Source organism: Nycticebus coucang, chromosome 12 (genome assembly GCF_027406575.1).
Source record: "Nycticebus coucang isolate mNycCou1 chromosome 12, mNycCou1.pri, whole genome shotgun sequence".
Taxonomy (NCBI): Eukaryota; Metazoa; Chordata; class Mammalia; order Primates; family Lorisidae; genus Nycticebus; species Nycticebus coucang.
In genome coordinates this window covers 9,307,520-9,322,007 of record NC_069791.1, presented here as the reverse complement: position 1 = coordinate 9,322,007, position 14,488 = coordinate 9,307,520, and the positions used below count along the sequence as shown (strand labels likewise).

General features: G+C 47.9%; 2 protein-coding genes and 1 non-coding gene across 10 annotated transcripts in view; 2 read left to right on the top strand and 1 right to left on the bottom strand.

Moving 5' to 3' along the window:
* The window catches only part of RBMS2 (RNA binding motif single stranded interacting protein 2), a 62,032-nt gene extending 52,814 nt beyond the window's left edge, over positions 1 to 9,218 (top strand). The window contains exons 8-13 of one of the 2 annotated variants that reach the window (XR_008373456.1): positions 1,246 to 1,292; positions 1,470 to 1,752; positions 2,356 to 2,436; positions 3,363 to 3,449; positions 4,887 to 6,316; positions 6,721 to 9,218. Coding sequence is in view for 1 of the 2 variants with exons in the window: in XM_053557592.1 (XP_053413567.1) it covers positions 1,246 to 1,292; positions 1,470 to 1,752; positions 2,356 to 2,436; positions 3,363 to 3,443 (492 nt within the window). In the remaining variant the exon portion in view is untranslated. Of the gene's footprint in view, positions 1 to 1,245; positions 1,293 to 1,469; positions 1,753 to 2,355; positions 2,437 to 3,362; positions 3,450 to 4,886 lie in introns of both variants that reach the window. The other variant, XM_053557592.1, reaches the window with a different exon arrangement.
* LOC128562940 (U6 spliceosomal RNA) lies at positions 2,579 to 2,681 on the top strand. The gene has a single exon (XR_008373634.1). It is a non-coding gene; the product is annotated as a U6 spliceosomal RNA (small nuclear RNA).
* A 375-nt stretch (positions 9,219 to 9,593) lies between the features above and the next one.
* BAZ2A (bromodomain adjacent to zinc finger domain 2A) overlaps positions 9,594 to 14,488 on the bottom strand; it is a 40,001-nt gene continuing 35,106 nt past the window's right edge. For all 7 annotated transcript variants that reach the window (XM_053557580.1, XM_053557587.1, XM_053557582.1 and 4 more), the window contains 7 exons: positions 14,332 to 14,483; positions 13,749 to 14,038; positions 13,529 to 13,661; positions 13,272 to 13,418; positions 12,723 to 12,943; positions 12,464 to 12,607; positions 9,594 to 12,375 (listed from right to left, as the gene is read on the bottom strand). In XM_053557580.1, coding sequence (XP_053413555.1) covers positions 12,210 to 12,375; positions 12,464 to 12,607; positions 12,723 to 12,943; positions 13,272 to 13,418; positions 13,529 to 13,661; positions 13,749 to 14,038; positions 14,332 to 14,483 — 1,253 coding nt within the window. In that variant the 3' untranslated portion in view covers positions 9,594 to 12,209. The remainder of the gene's footprint in view (positions 12,376 to 12,463; positions 12,608 to 12,722; positions 12,944 to 13,271; positions 13,419 to 13,528; positions 13,662 to 13,748; positions 14,039 to 14,331; positions 14,484 to 14,488) is intronic.

Here is a 14,488-nt window from a genome sequence, read left to right as displayed (position 1 = left end):
TTTTTTTTGAGACAGAGTCTCATGTCCCCCTCGGTAGAGTCCTGTGGCGTCACAGCTCACAGCAACCTCAAACTCTTGGGCTCAAGGGATTCTCTTGCCTCCCAAGTATCTGGGATCTCAGGCACCCACCACAAAGCCCAGCTATTTTCTTTCTTTCTTTTTTTTTTTTTTGTAGAGACAGTCTCACTTTATGGCCCTCAGTAGAGTGCTGTGGCATCACAACTCACAGCAACCTCCAACTCCTGGACTTAGGCAATTCTCTTGCCTCAGCCTCCCGAGTAGCTGGGACTACAGGTGCCCACCACAATGCCCAGCTATTTTTTTGTTGCAGTTTGCCGGGGCCAGGTTTGAACCTGCCACCCTTGGTATATGGGGCCAGAGCCCTATTCACTGAACCACAGGCGCTGCCCAGCCCAGCTATTTTCTTTTATTTATTTATTTTTTCTTCCTTTTTTTTTTTTTTTTTGCAGTTTTTGACTAGGGCTGGGTTTGAACCTGCCACCTCTGGCATATGGGGCCAGCGCCCTACTCCTTTGAGCCACAGGAGCTGCCCAGCCCAGCTATTTTCTTGTTGCAGTTGTCATTGTTGTTTAGCTGGCCCAAGCCGGGTTCAAACCCGCCACCCTCTGTGTATGTGGCTGGCACTGTAACCACTGTGCTACGGGTGCTGAGCCTGGGGTCTTTTATTTTAAATTTCAGAATATTATAAGAGTGCAAATGTTTTGGTTATATACATTACTTTTATACCATTTGGATCAAAGTTATAAGTGTGGCCATTGCCCAGATAGTTGTATTAGTTAATTTTTGATGAGTGTTATTTCTGTATATGTAGAGGCAGGGTCTTGCTTTTGCTTAGGTTGGTCTCAAATTCCTAAGCTCAAGGGATCCTCCCACCTTGGCCTCCCAGAGTGTTAGGATTATAGGTGTGAGCTATCCTGCCCAGCCTCATTGTGTGTTTTGAGTGGGGGTTTACAGCCTGTACAATCAGAAAACCTCTGGAACAGCTGTAGTGGAGGGATTTTTCCAGATTTGAAGCCGCTGAACCAAATACATTCCCAATCTTAGTAGTCTGGGCTTGCTCCTGTTCTCACCCGAGGTCTTTTTTTTTTTTTTTTTTTGTGGTTTTTGGCCTGGGCTGGGTTTGAACCTGCCACCTCCGGCATATGGGACTGGCGCCCTACTCCTTGAGCCACAGGCGCCACCCCCGAGGTCTTATAATATGAATGTTGTGTTCTTTCTTTATAGGGTGGTATGGCCTTGACCTATGACCCCACCACAGCTCTTCAGAATGGGTAAGGGTATTTTGCATATCCCATGACCTAAAAATGACAATGGCCTGTGTCTAGGCACTTGTATGTTGCATCTTGATTTTCCATTAGCAGGTAGTGGGAAAGTGGCCATGCTTATTAGCCGGGGCTCGCTCTTGTATGTTCCTGTGACTTGGTGCTGATTGAGGTTCCTTCCTGCAGGTTTTATCCAGCCCCTTATAACATCAGCCCCAACAGGATGCTGGCACAGTCTGCCCTGTCCCCGTATCTTCCACCTCCTGTGTCTTCATATCAGAGAGTGACTCAGACGTCTCCTCTGCCGGTTCCTAACCCGACTTGGCTGCACCACCAATCGTACCTCATGCAGCCTTCAGGTTCAGTTCTGACGCCAGGGATGGATCACCCCATTTCTATCCAGCCTGCCTCCATGATGGGACCCCTTACCCAGCAACTGGGCCACCTCTCCCTCGGCAGCACGGGCACGGTAAAGCAGGATATTTCTGATTATAACCTCCTGCAGAGCAAGGAATACCTGTGTAATACTCTTCAGCATAAATATAAGTGATGAGGGAATCACTTCAGGGTCATTTGTGGGCACACTCAGAGCAGGACATAAAGAGATCATAATCCATGAGCCAGGAATACAGCCAGTCTGCTCCCTAGCCCACCCCTGTAAATGATTTCTACTCATGAAACTAAATGAATGGGTGTTTCTATTTGCATATTAGTTTACCTAAGATAAACATATTTCCTAGAAAACCTTATCAAAATAGTAACAGGAAGAATGGATGAGGCTCAATTAGGTTCCTTTTAGGCCTGTTGCATTCTGATTTGCACAGGAGGACGTAAGGGCAGAGAAGGTCGTGTGTTAAGGAAAAGCAGAAGACTGGAGAGGGAAGGAAGCCAGCGGCATACACAGTGCCAGGGTGCTTTCGAACCACACGACATGCTGCTAAGAACCCAATGCTCAGATCAATTAATTAGAATCTCCGATTGTAGTACACAAGCATCCATTTTTTTAAAGCTCCCTAGCTGTTTAAATGTAGCCAAGAACTACTATTCTAAGCGTATTGATGTTTCATTCTAGTATATGCCAACAGCTGCAGCCGTGCAAGGATCTTACATTTCCCAGTACACCCCTGTGCCTTCTTCCAATGTTTCAGTTGAGGTAAGAATGTTATCATCTCTTTGGATTGAGGATAGAAAAATGATCAGAGGCAGATTTTCCCCCAGTCAGGATCTTCTTTCACAATGATGGTGATTCTGTGTTCATAAACAGCTGGTGGGTGTGTGAAGAATGTAGGGAGTGTGTGCCCACTTTGGGATCACATATACTAAAACTGGAATGATACAGGGAAGATTCCCATGGCAAATGCGAAGGATATGTAAATTTGTGAAATGTTCCATGTTTAAAAATAAAAGAAAAGCTGGGTGTTTTAGCTCATGCCTGTAATCCTAGCACCCTGGGAGGCTGAGGCAGGTGGATTGCTTCAGCTCAGGGGTTTGAGACCAGCCTGAGCAAGAGCGAGAAACCATCTCTAATAAAGATAGAAAAACTATCCAGGCGTTGTGGCAGGCGCCTGTCGTCTGAGTTATTAGCAGGCTGAAGACAAGAGGATCTCTTGAACCTAAGAGTTTAAGGTTGCTATAAGCTATGATGCCATGGCACTTTATCCAGGGTGACAGAGTAACACTCTGTCTCGCAAAAAGAAAAGAATGCGGCAGCGCCTGTGGCTCGAAGGAGTAGGGCGCCGGCCCGTATACCGGAGGTGGCGGGTTCAAACCTAGCCCTGGCCAAAAACTGCAAAAAAAGAAAGAAAAGAATGTGTGTTAGTGAATGAGAACCTGCTTCACATTTGGCAGCCAATGTCAACACAGGGTGCTGTCTTGGATTGACTGGCGTGTGTGGGGGGAGGGCAGGCCGCTGCAGAGTGGGGAGTGGGGCTCTGTGTGCAGGCTCTCTCTGCGCATGCGTGAGGAGAGTGAGTAGGTTGGGCAGTAAGCTCAACTCTGTGTGGGCTTTGGCTAGGCTGTTTTAGTGGGACTCAAGTAGAGAAACGCTCAAAATGACCCTCCTCCTCGGCTTTGATACAGGAGAGCAGTGGCCAGCAGAGTCAAGTGGCAGTGGATACACCCTCAGACCATGGGGTCTATCCTTTCCAGTTCAACAAGTAACAGTGGGTAAGAGGCATGTGTTGTCAGGGGTGGGGGGGTGAGGGGGGTCCTGGGTGGGCAGATAGCAGCTGAGCCCCGCCTGAAGTCAGACAGGTTCTCACACTTATCCTGCCCCTGCCTCATCCCTTCATCCTGCCTGGCTTGAGCCTTCCTTAGGATTCCCCTCCCTATTCTTTTTTTTTTTTTTTTTTGAGACAGCCTCAAGCTGTCACCCTAGGTAGAGTACTATGGCATCACAGCTCACAGCAACCTCCAACTCCTGGGCTCCTGTGATTCTCCTGCCTCTGCTTCCCAAGTAGCTGGGACTACAGGTGCCTGCCACAATGCCAGGCTATTTTTTGGTTGCAGCCGTCATTGTTGTTTGGCCGGCCTGGGCTGGATTCGAACCTGCCAGCTCAGGTGTATGTGGCTGGCGCCTTAGCCGCTTGAGCCACAGGTGCCGAGCCTCTCCTCCCTATTTTTGTTGGATAGAAATGAGTTATTGGAGATGTTGATGCTCTCAAGACTCCACAGGGTTAACCAGGAATACAGACCATGTGTAAGCCCTGCGAAGGACTAGCACTTAACCTTCAATTTTCACAGGCCTAGGCCTGGAAAAAGAAATCATCAACGTTCCTGGCCCTCTGCTTTGTCTCCATTGCTGATGGCACCTGGGGGAAGCATCATTTTGTGTATGTGGTGCTTTCAAAGAGATCAAAATCCTTTTTTTCTTTTGCAAAGAAAGTTTTTTGTTTTAACTGCAGTGTATTCTTTCCCTACCCCAAACAGACATGATGGCTGGAGCTTCTTATCTGTACGAAAAATAATTTGCAGTGTATTGGAATTATTTGGGGAGGATTTTAAAACAATTCACAATTGTTTCTTTTTTTCTTTTGGAGACAGAGTTTCACTTTGTCGCCCTCGGTAGGGTGCCCTGGTGTCACAGTTCACAGCAACCTCCAACTCCTGGGCTTAGGCAATTCTCTTGCCTCAGCCTCCCAAGTAGCTGAGACTACAGGCGCCCGCCACAACATCCGGCTATTTTTTGTTGCAGTTTGGCTGGGTCCAGGCTTAAACCCACCACCCCCAGTATATGGGGCCAGTGCACTGCCCACTGAGCCACAGGTGCTGCCCCACAATTATTTCTTTAAAAAAAGAAAAAATGATGTGGTACTAGAATATTGATGAAGCATGTGAGTTTAGTTATGTTTTTTGATGTGTGTGTTTAAGAAAATACACAGATGGGCGGCGCCTGTGGCTCAAAGGAATAGGGCGCCGGCCCCATATATTGGAGGTGGCAGCTTTAAACCCGGCCCCAGCCAAAAACTGCAAAACAAAAAAGAAAATGCACAGATTTTTAAATTTTGTTTTATGAAGCCCCCAGCTCACATACCCTACGTCCTCGTTAGCTATTTTATGCTGCCTTTCTCTCACACATTGTTCTTTTTCTTCTTTTCCATACAGCTGAGCCTTGCCTGCTTTGTCATTTTACAATAATTTTGTGAATTTCTTTTTTTGAATGAAATTTCATGTGGAATTTTGAGGAGCTGGGCAAGGAACAAGGCAGACAGGAGCAGGCAGCTGAAGTGGCTCTTCTTTCCTCTGCCCTGCCATATCCTGAGCAAAAAAACTAGACCTTGTCTTCAGGAAGCAGAGATGTGACCGAGGCTCATTAAAGAGCCAATCCCACAGCCCTTGGAAGCCACTCTTGAGCCCGATTTGGTTGAAGCCTAGGTCTTCCCTGGCAAGTTCCAGAATGGTGGATTTCCTGACTTCTGACTAACTTTTCTCGCTGCCAAGGCCAACACCATCTGAGGAAGTGTCTTTTCCAGCTACAGCCTTTTGGGAATATCTGCTTTCCTGCCTCCTGGATTTTCTTCTCTGCCCTGGGTCACGGCTCCTCCCTCCCCCGTTGCACATGGCTGTGCTCAGAGCCTTTGCAGCTGTGACCTTGCTGAATCCACATGGGCTTTTTTCCCTACTGTGGAGGATCCTCTGCTTTACCTATAAAACAGTGGTTCTCAGGCAGAGGTGGTTCTGTCCCCAGAGGCCATTGGCACCATCTGGAAACATTTTTGATTGCTGTGCCTGGGGGTGGTGGCGTGTGCACTGCTGGCATCTTAAGGGCCAGAAGCCAGGGGTGTTGCTGAGCACGTGCAGGGCACTGCACAGTCTGCGGTACCCAGCAAAGAATGAGCTGGCTCCAAATGTCAGTATTGCCAAGACTGAGAAAGTGTGATGTAGACAGTGCTGTTCCTGCCTCCCTGGGTAAGGTTAATTCCCATCCCAACCCTGGACACACAGTGCCTTTTGACACCAATGCAACTGGCTGGGAGGGACTTAACCGGGATCCTTGAATTCTTCTGAGGCTGTGACCTTCGATACCTCTGCGTACAGCAGGAGCTATCCGTGAAAGGCCGGTGCCTGCTGCGTACATGACAGATAGACACATCCGTGGAGGGACTGAGGTGGGGACTGTTCTCTGTGTGTGCCATGTAAGGCAGGAAAAGACAAAGCTCTCTTAACTGTCCAGAGTGACCTGATGTGCCCTGGTAAGTTTGGGCCTCTTCCATGGGGGACCAGGATATCAGAAATAATTTTCCTTCTTGTAGAAGGACAACAGGGAGCTAGGATAGAAAAGGGCAGTAAGTTCTGTCTCATTATTTATGAGGTTAGGAATCCTTTTAAAAAGCCTGTGTCTCACTCTTTAACTGTTCCCTTCTGCAAGACCTGACTGCGCACATGGAGATGGATGGAAGAAAGCCTTTGCCCATCTTCTAGGAGATAGATCTCCTGTCTCCTCCCAGCGGCCCTCTTATGCACCGAAAGCATTCTGCTCCCCTTCAAGGTCAGGTGCCTCTTCTCCAGACAGTCAGACAAAGATGGAGAAACAGGTATTCATTAAGCTGGCTTTTGAGGGAAGAGGGGGATAGCAGGGGAAGGAGCAGCTGTAGAGCTTGGGCCCCACTTTCCCTCCCTCCCCAGCCACTCCAGAATTGATAGTCCCAGTGCTCTCTACTGAGATAAAAGCCTGGGGTAGCAATGGGCAGGATATATCACAACTAAAGGACAAAATTGCCACTTTTCTCATTGGTGCTTCTAAACTCAGGAAGGGCTTTCCCAGTGTCATGTGGCCCCAAGCCCAGTAACCCAGTGGAAGGGCTTGACCAGACAGATGGCTTTTATTTTTGAGTCTCCAGCTGAGTCCCTCAATCAAGGAAAGTAAGCCATAGCTGCTTTCTTGTCAGTGGACTTTGAGAAAAAGAGAAACAAATCTAGAATTCTGTTCATTTGGTAGGTCGGGAGTCTTACCAGAGGTCTAGTGCAATGACATAACACGGCCGTGAACATAGAAAACAGTCGATGTCGCCGCCCCCCCCCACAACTCTCAATTCTGTCCCTTTTCTGTATTTAAAAACGAATTTAAATGGCTCTAATTCTTTACTTTATGTTAAATTTTCAAGTTACCTTTGGGGGTTCTCATGTGAATCTGCTTCTTAGATTCCACTGGGTGTTTCTGCTATGAGTGGAGTGTGATGGGAGTACTGTTATTACTGCTCCTAGGAATGGTTTTTTTGGTGCTTCCAATTTACACCCATTTCCCCCCAACTGTTAGTTCATTTGTCACAGTGGGTGAGTGACTGGAGAAAGAGGGAAGTAATTTCTTCCCTTAAATAGACTAATTGGTTAGGGTGGTAGCAGAGGAATTGTGGGGAACCTTCCAGCTCACAGCCTAGGGCTGGAATGTTACACTGTGCCTCTTTGTTTTCTGAATCCTGTCTTCAGGGAGCCCAGAAGTGTCATTACCCCCACTCATTATAGATGCTCATAAAACATTCTTGAAGTATTTTACTCCTTTGTGTTTTTGTTTTCAGTCAGACAGAACATACTGGAGTCCCTTCCTTAGATGATGTAATCCTTTTCTAGGCCCAAGGCTGCCCCTCAGGCTCTAAGATGATGCTCAGATCCTAGAGTATTTAGACTTTTTTGAGGGTGTAGGTAGGCAGATTTAGGAACAATGATGGACAGAGTTATTATTTTTAAAGTGTTTTTAACCAAAGAATTCGAAAAGCTGTCAAGCCTAGGAAGCCCAGTAGCTCTGAAGAGGCAACAGAGCTCATCAGTAATAGATGGGGGTGGGATGACATTATCACACTGAGGATGGAGACCAGAACTTGCTGCTTCTCAAACCACACCAGGCCACCTCAAGTAGCATTCCATTCCTCTTCCTTTCCTAACTTGCCCACCAGCCTTTCACCCTCCCAGTGTCTCTCTCCAGTGTTTAGTCCCTGCTACTCCAATATATCAACCTGTCTGGGGCCGAGCCATGCACAGGGCCCGATACTTTCGCACCATACAGCAGCTGTGAGAGGCCCTGCTGGAATGTTGCAGGGACCAGACGGTGGCTACCAGACTTCTAAGAAAATACATCCATGCTCTCTTGTGCACAGCCCCATCTTCTGGGAAAGCGGTAGCATTGCACTCAGGAGGGGGCCCCCTGGCATTCTCAGCCCAGGGCAATAAACTTGGATGGGTGATCACATCCAAACTTGCCCCCAGGCTCTCTAGACCTGAATCAGTAGGCGGGTGTTACAAAAACAGTCTATAAGGAGTAAGTCCTAAATCTTGTGCCTTATTATACCAATTCTTCCTGATCCCTTTAAGCCACCTAGTCTTTCTGCCCTACCTGCACTTTAGATACTTCCAGGAATTAGGAGATTCCTGAAATTTCTCAGCTTTTACTTCTCCCTTCCATAGGAGTCTTCTTTTGCAGCTAAAAGCAGCCTATGAGCTCTACCTCCCTCTGCTCTTTGCCGAATTTTGTTGCATCTCCCTAGCAGTGGTCCCCACATGACTGTAACGAGAAAGTGCCTGTCCTCATCACTCCAGTGTACCACTGCTCTCTGTCCCTGACTTGTCTGCTTCGGTTCTGAATAAACCTTCCCTCTCTAAGCAGAAACTCATATTTCCTTGTCCTTGTTAAACAACTACCTCATAGTCTCACGATTCAACAAGGGCATAAAGCACCTGGTTTATGTTGTTCTCTGCTGTCCTTTTATGAGGGTTAGGAAGCTGGGGGCTGGAAAAGGCCCATGATCAAATGCAAAAATTCTGCTTGGACATTTCTATTTCTGGAATGTTTCCTTTGGGATTTGTAGCTTACTTATCACCCTAGAATAATATGAACTCTCCAGGTAGGTCCTGCTGTGGTAGGCCAGGAGGGTAGGCTGTGTAATGGACTGCCTAGGATAGTATCTGATGGTCGGGAGAGTTACCTCAGGGGAACCACCATGTTGGTTCAGCAGATCTTAGAAATTAAGAAAATGAGAGTTGGTCCTTGGTCACCACGTAGCTGAGAAGGTAACCCAGCACCACAAGGGGGCTTGAGATTGTTACAGTGCTGGAAGCAGAGGTTCTTCCTCTACCTTAACATCCAGTTAAGAGTTCACCAATACAAGGCTTCTAGCCTGAAGGGTAAAGACTTCTCCAGCCAGAGTAAAGAAAGTCCCCACCTCATTATTGCTGTCTCCATTGTCTGAACTCATAGCCCTTTTGGTCTTTGTGGGTGGGCGAATATTCTGCCTGCACTCGTTACCTTGGACAGAATAAGTTTATACTCAAAGCACGTTTTGTGTGTGTTTTCTGAGACTTCTTCCCACCTCTATGCAGTGCCACCTTCCACCTCATTCTTCCTTTTCTGATCCCTGGTCTTCCCGTGTTCCTTCCCTACAACATGGTAGAGCTCCATTTTTATCTTCAACTTTTTTTTGTTTGGAAATAAAACATAAATGTCTATGTCTCGGTCTTTTATTCCTGGGTGAGGGATGATGATGGGCCCGTATTTACTACAGAAACACAGGTGGCAGCCATGTCGCACAAGAAGGCAGGAGCCAGTCCCACCTTTGTTCTAGCACCGCACCCAGACTTTCAGGCAGGAACACAAGAACCTGTTGCACCCACACAAGGTGTTGAACGCATCTGCCTCCTAGAGGTCTCTTGCATCTAGAAAAGGCCAACAGGGAGGTTTCTGGATAAAACTTGTAAGTTTTGGGACACACTGTCCCCTTGCCTGCCATCAGTCACACATGCCCATCCCAACACACAGTCTCCCCTGAGGCTATCTGTGAGAGCTTATCTTAAAGGGAGGATAAATACACAGAGTCTTTTGAATCTCTATCAAATGTGGTTTTTATTCAACTGACAAGCACTTTTCTACAGCTGCACTTGTGGAACATCACATGGCAAAAACAGGAGTTTTTTCTCTCTAGACTTTTTTTTTCCTTTTTTTAACCTTATTAAAAATGAGATTGGTCCTAAAAATATAGAAAGAAATAAATTTAAATTCACAAAAAACTGTACATTATCAAAAAGTCACTAAAACACCACATTTGGTTATATAAAAAGTCAGTCCCTTTTGTTGTAAAAGGAACGTGGAAACTCGGTATTGATGGTGTGTTTCTTCCTGTTACCAGACTGATAGGGGAAAGGGGAACACAGGGGCAGGGGTAAGTTGTCTTTTTATTTTTAACCTGCCTTCCCTACCAAATACTCTTAACTAGTCATGAAGAGAAAATCCACCCAGCTCAGGGGGCAGTGAAGATGAGGGAAGAAAAGAAATGGCCCGCCCCTTCAGTGATGCCGACTCCCTTTCAGCTCCCACTTCTTCAAACTGAGGGTGGGATCCCACCTCAAGAGTGTCTGGTCCCTACACGGCGAGATGGAGCTGGGGGAGGAAGACAGAGCAGGAACAGTTGAGATGTCACTCACCCAGCCATCTCACCTCCAACAGTGAAGTTTATCTAGCATGTTTTATACCAGGGAAAAACCGCCATGGGGAAGAAGAGGAGCCCCAACTATAACAGTTCCAACCATGTGACTAACACAAAGTTTGTTACAGAGCAGTTATTTAGATAAAATATAAATATTTATGCATAATATAAAGTCAATTCAAATATTCTTCAATCCACCTCTTATTTAAAAGCAAAAAAAAAATTCTCTAAATAAAATTAAAAGTTTTGAGGTTCATCTGACAGAAAGGCGACTTTAGAAAGAGGCTACGGGGGAGAAGGGGCATAAAAGAATAAGAAAGGGGCTGCCCCAGAACCTACACTGCCCCCATCCCCTTCAGTGGCTCTTCAGTGCTGCCAGAATACAAGGAATGCTCCACCCCACCTGCCACACTCCTGCCACAGGGAACGCTCCTTGGGTGCCTCAGCTCTCCGCTTGGGAAGCCAGCAGCCACCTCCCCAGTGCAAGTACCCGTAATCTCTGATGGGAGGGGCTGGGCTGAGCAGGAAAGCAGGGGGCCAAGGGCCCATGGCCACAGCTGGGAGTTAGCAGCTTTCCTCTCATGTGGGGGCTTAATTTGGACACAGTCACATGCAGGGCAGTGGTAGACCCAGAACCCTTCCTCTGCTCCAGGGTCTCTCTGCTGGGGAAGGGGCCCTGGAGTATGAAGTAGACAAGGGAAGGAAGGAAAGCACAACTAAACCCACAGGAGCTCATGGGATTAGGAAAAGATCCAGTTCTACCCCTCTTCCTGCAAAAGCTTTAGATTTAAAGCTACTGAGAGCAAAGAAGTGTGTTCCTGCTGAAAGATTGCACAGTTTGAAGAGGCTAGATCAAGGACCAGAAGAGAAACACAGCCTTGTCCCCAGAATGGTTCCTGTGCTTTCCCAAAGACAAAAAAGTGATGGCTTGAAACAAAGGAAAAGGTGGAAATAAAAGTAGACACTTGGGAAAACTGAATGGATTCTATCAAACATCACAGGGTCACAATCACAGCAACCTCTCTCACATACATACATACATACATACATACACACACACACACCTCTCTCTCTCTCTGAGGCCAGGCAATTGCTACCTGGCTTTCATCCTGGGGGTGTGCCCAAACTCAGCAGTAGTTGTCCCTGAGGAGTTCCCAAGAGGAAAGTTTGGGAAGGAGGTGGGGAAGGAGGCTGGAAGGCCCAGGGGCCTCCCTTGCCCTCTCCCCAACTACTGAGTTTCAGAAAAGGCTGGAAACTCAGCATGTGAGGAGCATCTAACATCACAGAAGGAATTGCTATTGGCAAGAAGATGGAGACAGAGAAAAAGACAGGGACCTCTGAACTTTTTTTTTCTTTGAAGGGAAAAAAAGATTTGGGAGAAGAGAGGAGGAGGGAGGAACCCGTACACGATAGTTTTACATTATTGGATGTGAGAAAATCTGAAAAATGGGGGTGAAGGGGTAGAAAAAAATAATCAAGAGGAAGCAAGAAGCAGGGAAGGGACTGAACATGGAAGCAGCATGTTCAGGGCCCGGTGTCCGGCTTGACACACTTGGGAGTTAAGTCCACTTTACTGGCCGTCACTGCGGGTCCACACAGTACAGAGTGTTTCTTGGTTTCACACATTCACTAGAACTATTGCTATTGTTAATAGCCCCAGAATGCTGGGGCATGCACAGGGAGGGAGAGGGAGCTGGGGGTGAGGGACTGTTCCCCCTTCCCATTTTTAATTAGGAAATAAAACAGAAAAGAAAAATTATTTTTTTCTTTCTTTTTTTGGCTTTCAGTCCAGAAGGACCTCATCTCTGTGCCTCGTATTTGAGGAACAAGAGGAGGAAAGGGAGAAAGGGGTATAGGGATAAGAGGATGTGGGGCACTGCCAAGGGCAAGGTCAAACATCAGAGTGATCTCTGACTTGAGTCTGAACCCAGGGCAGCATCAGCAGGTGAGAATGGCAGGGTTTTTGTGTTTAGAGGTGGGGGGAGATGCCACAAGGTGACTCCCCACCTCCCTTGCCTCACAGATTGGCCTGTTTTCCCTGATAAAACTTCTCCCAACGGCTCTCGAAGAAGCGGCGCATGATGTGCCCAGCTTTGCCCACTTCGGAGTCATCCTCATTGAAAGTCTGGCAGTTGTCAAATACCAGGAGGGCATCAGCTGCAAACTCTTCTGAGCTGGTGTACCTGGGGGGTGCAGGGGCGAAGCTGTGAGCTGGACGAGAGTTGCAGCAGTAACAGTGAAGGTTGGAGGGACCTGTCACCATCTACTTACCCTCCTCGGAGTAGCCGCTCCCTCATGGTGGAAAAATCCATAGGATTTTTGATGATGCGCCGATATCCACTCACCAAGCGTGGATTCACAGGCTCTAGGAAAGGCCAAGCTGCATCATGGGACTCCATCTCCATCAGGATGCTCCTGTCATCACAGGGACAGTGATGGCTCCATCTCAGGTAGCAAATATTCTGATACCTCCCAGCCCTTTCCTTAGCCAGAGGTAGAACCAACTGTCTCCCGAATTCACTCAACTCACTCGCAAAATGTGAGGTCACTGTGGTGGTTCCGCATGGAGAGCCGCCGCCGTTTGGAGGGGGAGAGCCCTTCTTCTGAGTACCGAGGCACTGCTGGGCTTTCCCGGCCCCTTGACAGTACCCGGTGTCGGCGACGATCACTCTCGTTCAGAGAATAACCACTTTTCCGCTTCTGGCCTCGCTTTGGGAACCCAGGCTTCTGAGTGAATTCTTCCTCTACTTGCTGAGGACAGCAAACGGGTGAGATCAGCAACAGTTGGAGAGGTACTACTTGCCCCTAGCACGTTGTAATGCCTATCTGTGATTAAGGCTTCAAAATACTTCCATACATAGGCTAGCATGTGAATCAGTCACATAATCCAGTAAGGTAAAAAGGAAGGTCTATTTATTCCTATCTTACAGAGGCAGCAATTTAGGCTACAGAATTAAGAAGGAGCAGAACCCAAGGAAAGACTGAGGGAATAAGGGATATACTGGTAGGAATGGTGGTAAATGGATAAAAAAGAGAATCTCTGATTTCCGCTTGGGAGTAGGAATGGCAGAAACCTTACCTGGGCCAAACAGACAGTACAGAACCAGTCACCTTCTGGGACAGCCTCCATCTTGGGGCGATGGCAGTAAATGTGGCAGCCACGGTCACACCCATCACAAAGCAGAAGAAACTCATCATTGTCACCCTTCCGGCAGACTAGACAGGTCTAGACCAAGGTTATGAGACAGCAGAGTGAGTCCTCAAGTCTCCATCTGCCAGTGACTCCACCCACCCACTAACTGGCTCCTCAGCCTTCCCAGGCTCCCCTGGCCTCACCACTTTGTTGACAGACTTCTCCCAGGCTATGGACCTCTCCAGCTGGCCCAGGCACAAGCACACCTGGGCTGCGTTCCGGCACCGCTCAAGGGTCTGGCGCCAGATGCGAATGCGAGGGGTGATCTCATATGATCTGGAGGGAGAAAGTGGTGATCTTTGGATGAGAGGCAGGACCTTTCCTTTTTCTCCAAGACCAAAAATGGAAGTGGGAGTCACTCACATCTCTGTAGTCATGCCCTGAGGGGCACCATTAGGTGTGCTGAGCAGGGCCTTCTCCAGTACAACTTCGTGAGATGGCCAGAGGGGCTCCCGTAGGTATCGCCGCTCCACGTTCTGTTCCAGGGCAGCCAGTCGCATCACCGCCAGGTCCAGAGGGTTGGTAGTTTTGCGCTGGGGTGCCAGTCCTTCCCTACCCCGCCCTCTCCAGGTGATATCCTCCTGAGCGTCAAAAGCGTGCTCACAGTAGGCCAAGTCTTCACGAGTAGAGTCTGGGCTAGGACATGTCCAGCCCTTCAGGTGAGAAAGAGAAGAATAAAACTCATTGTAAAGGAGGAAAATCAGGCATAAAGAAAAAAAACACATGACCCATTTAAGGTCATGGTAGGTCACATGAGAGGCAGGACTGAGGGGTTTTTTTTTTTTGCATTTTTTGGCCAGGGCTGGGTTTGAACCCGCCACCTCTGGCATATGGGACTGGTGCCCTACTCCTTTGAGCCAGAGGCGCTGCCCGGGACTGAGGGTTTTTTGTAACAGATTAATACCTTCCCTAAATAACGTCTTATCCAATGCCAATCCCAACATACCCGAATTTGCAGATCAGACAGGATAACCCGCTGTTCCAACTCCTCTACCCACTGAAGCACAGTCAGGTCTGTCTCAAATGTCTTCTCTTTGGAGGACCAGCTCACAGTCCCTTCTTGAAAGGCAGGAAGCTGACTGGACTCAAAGATGGGGTCTGAG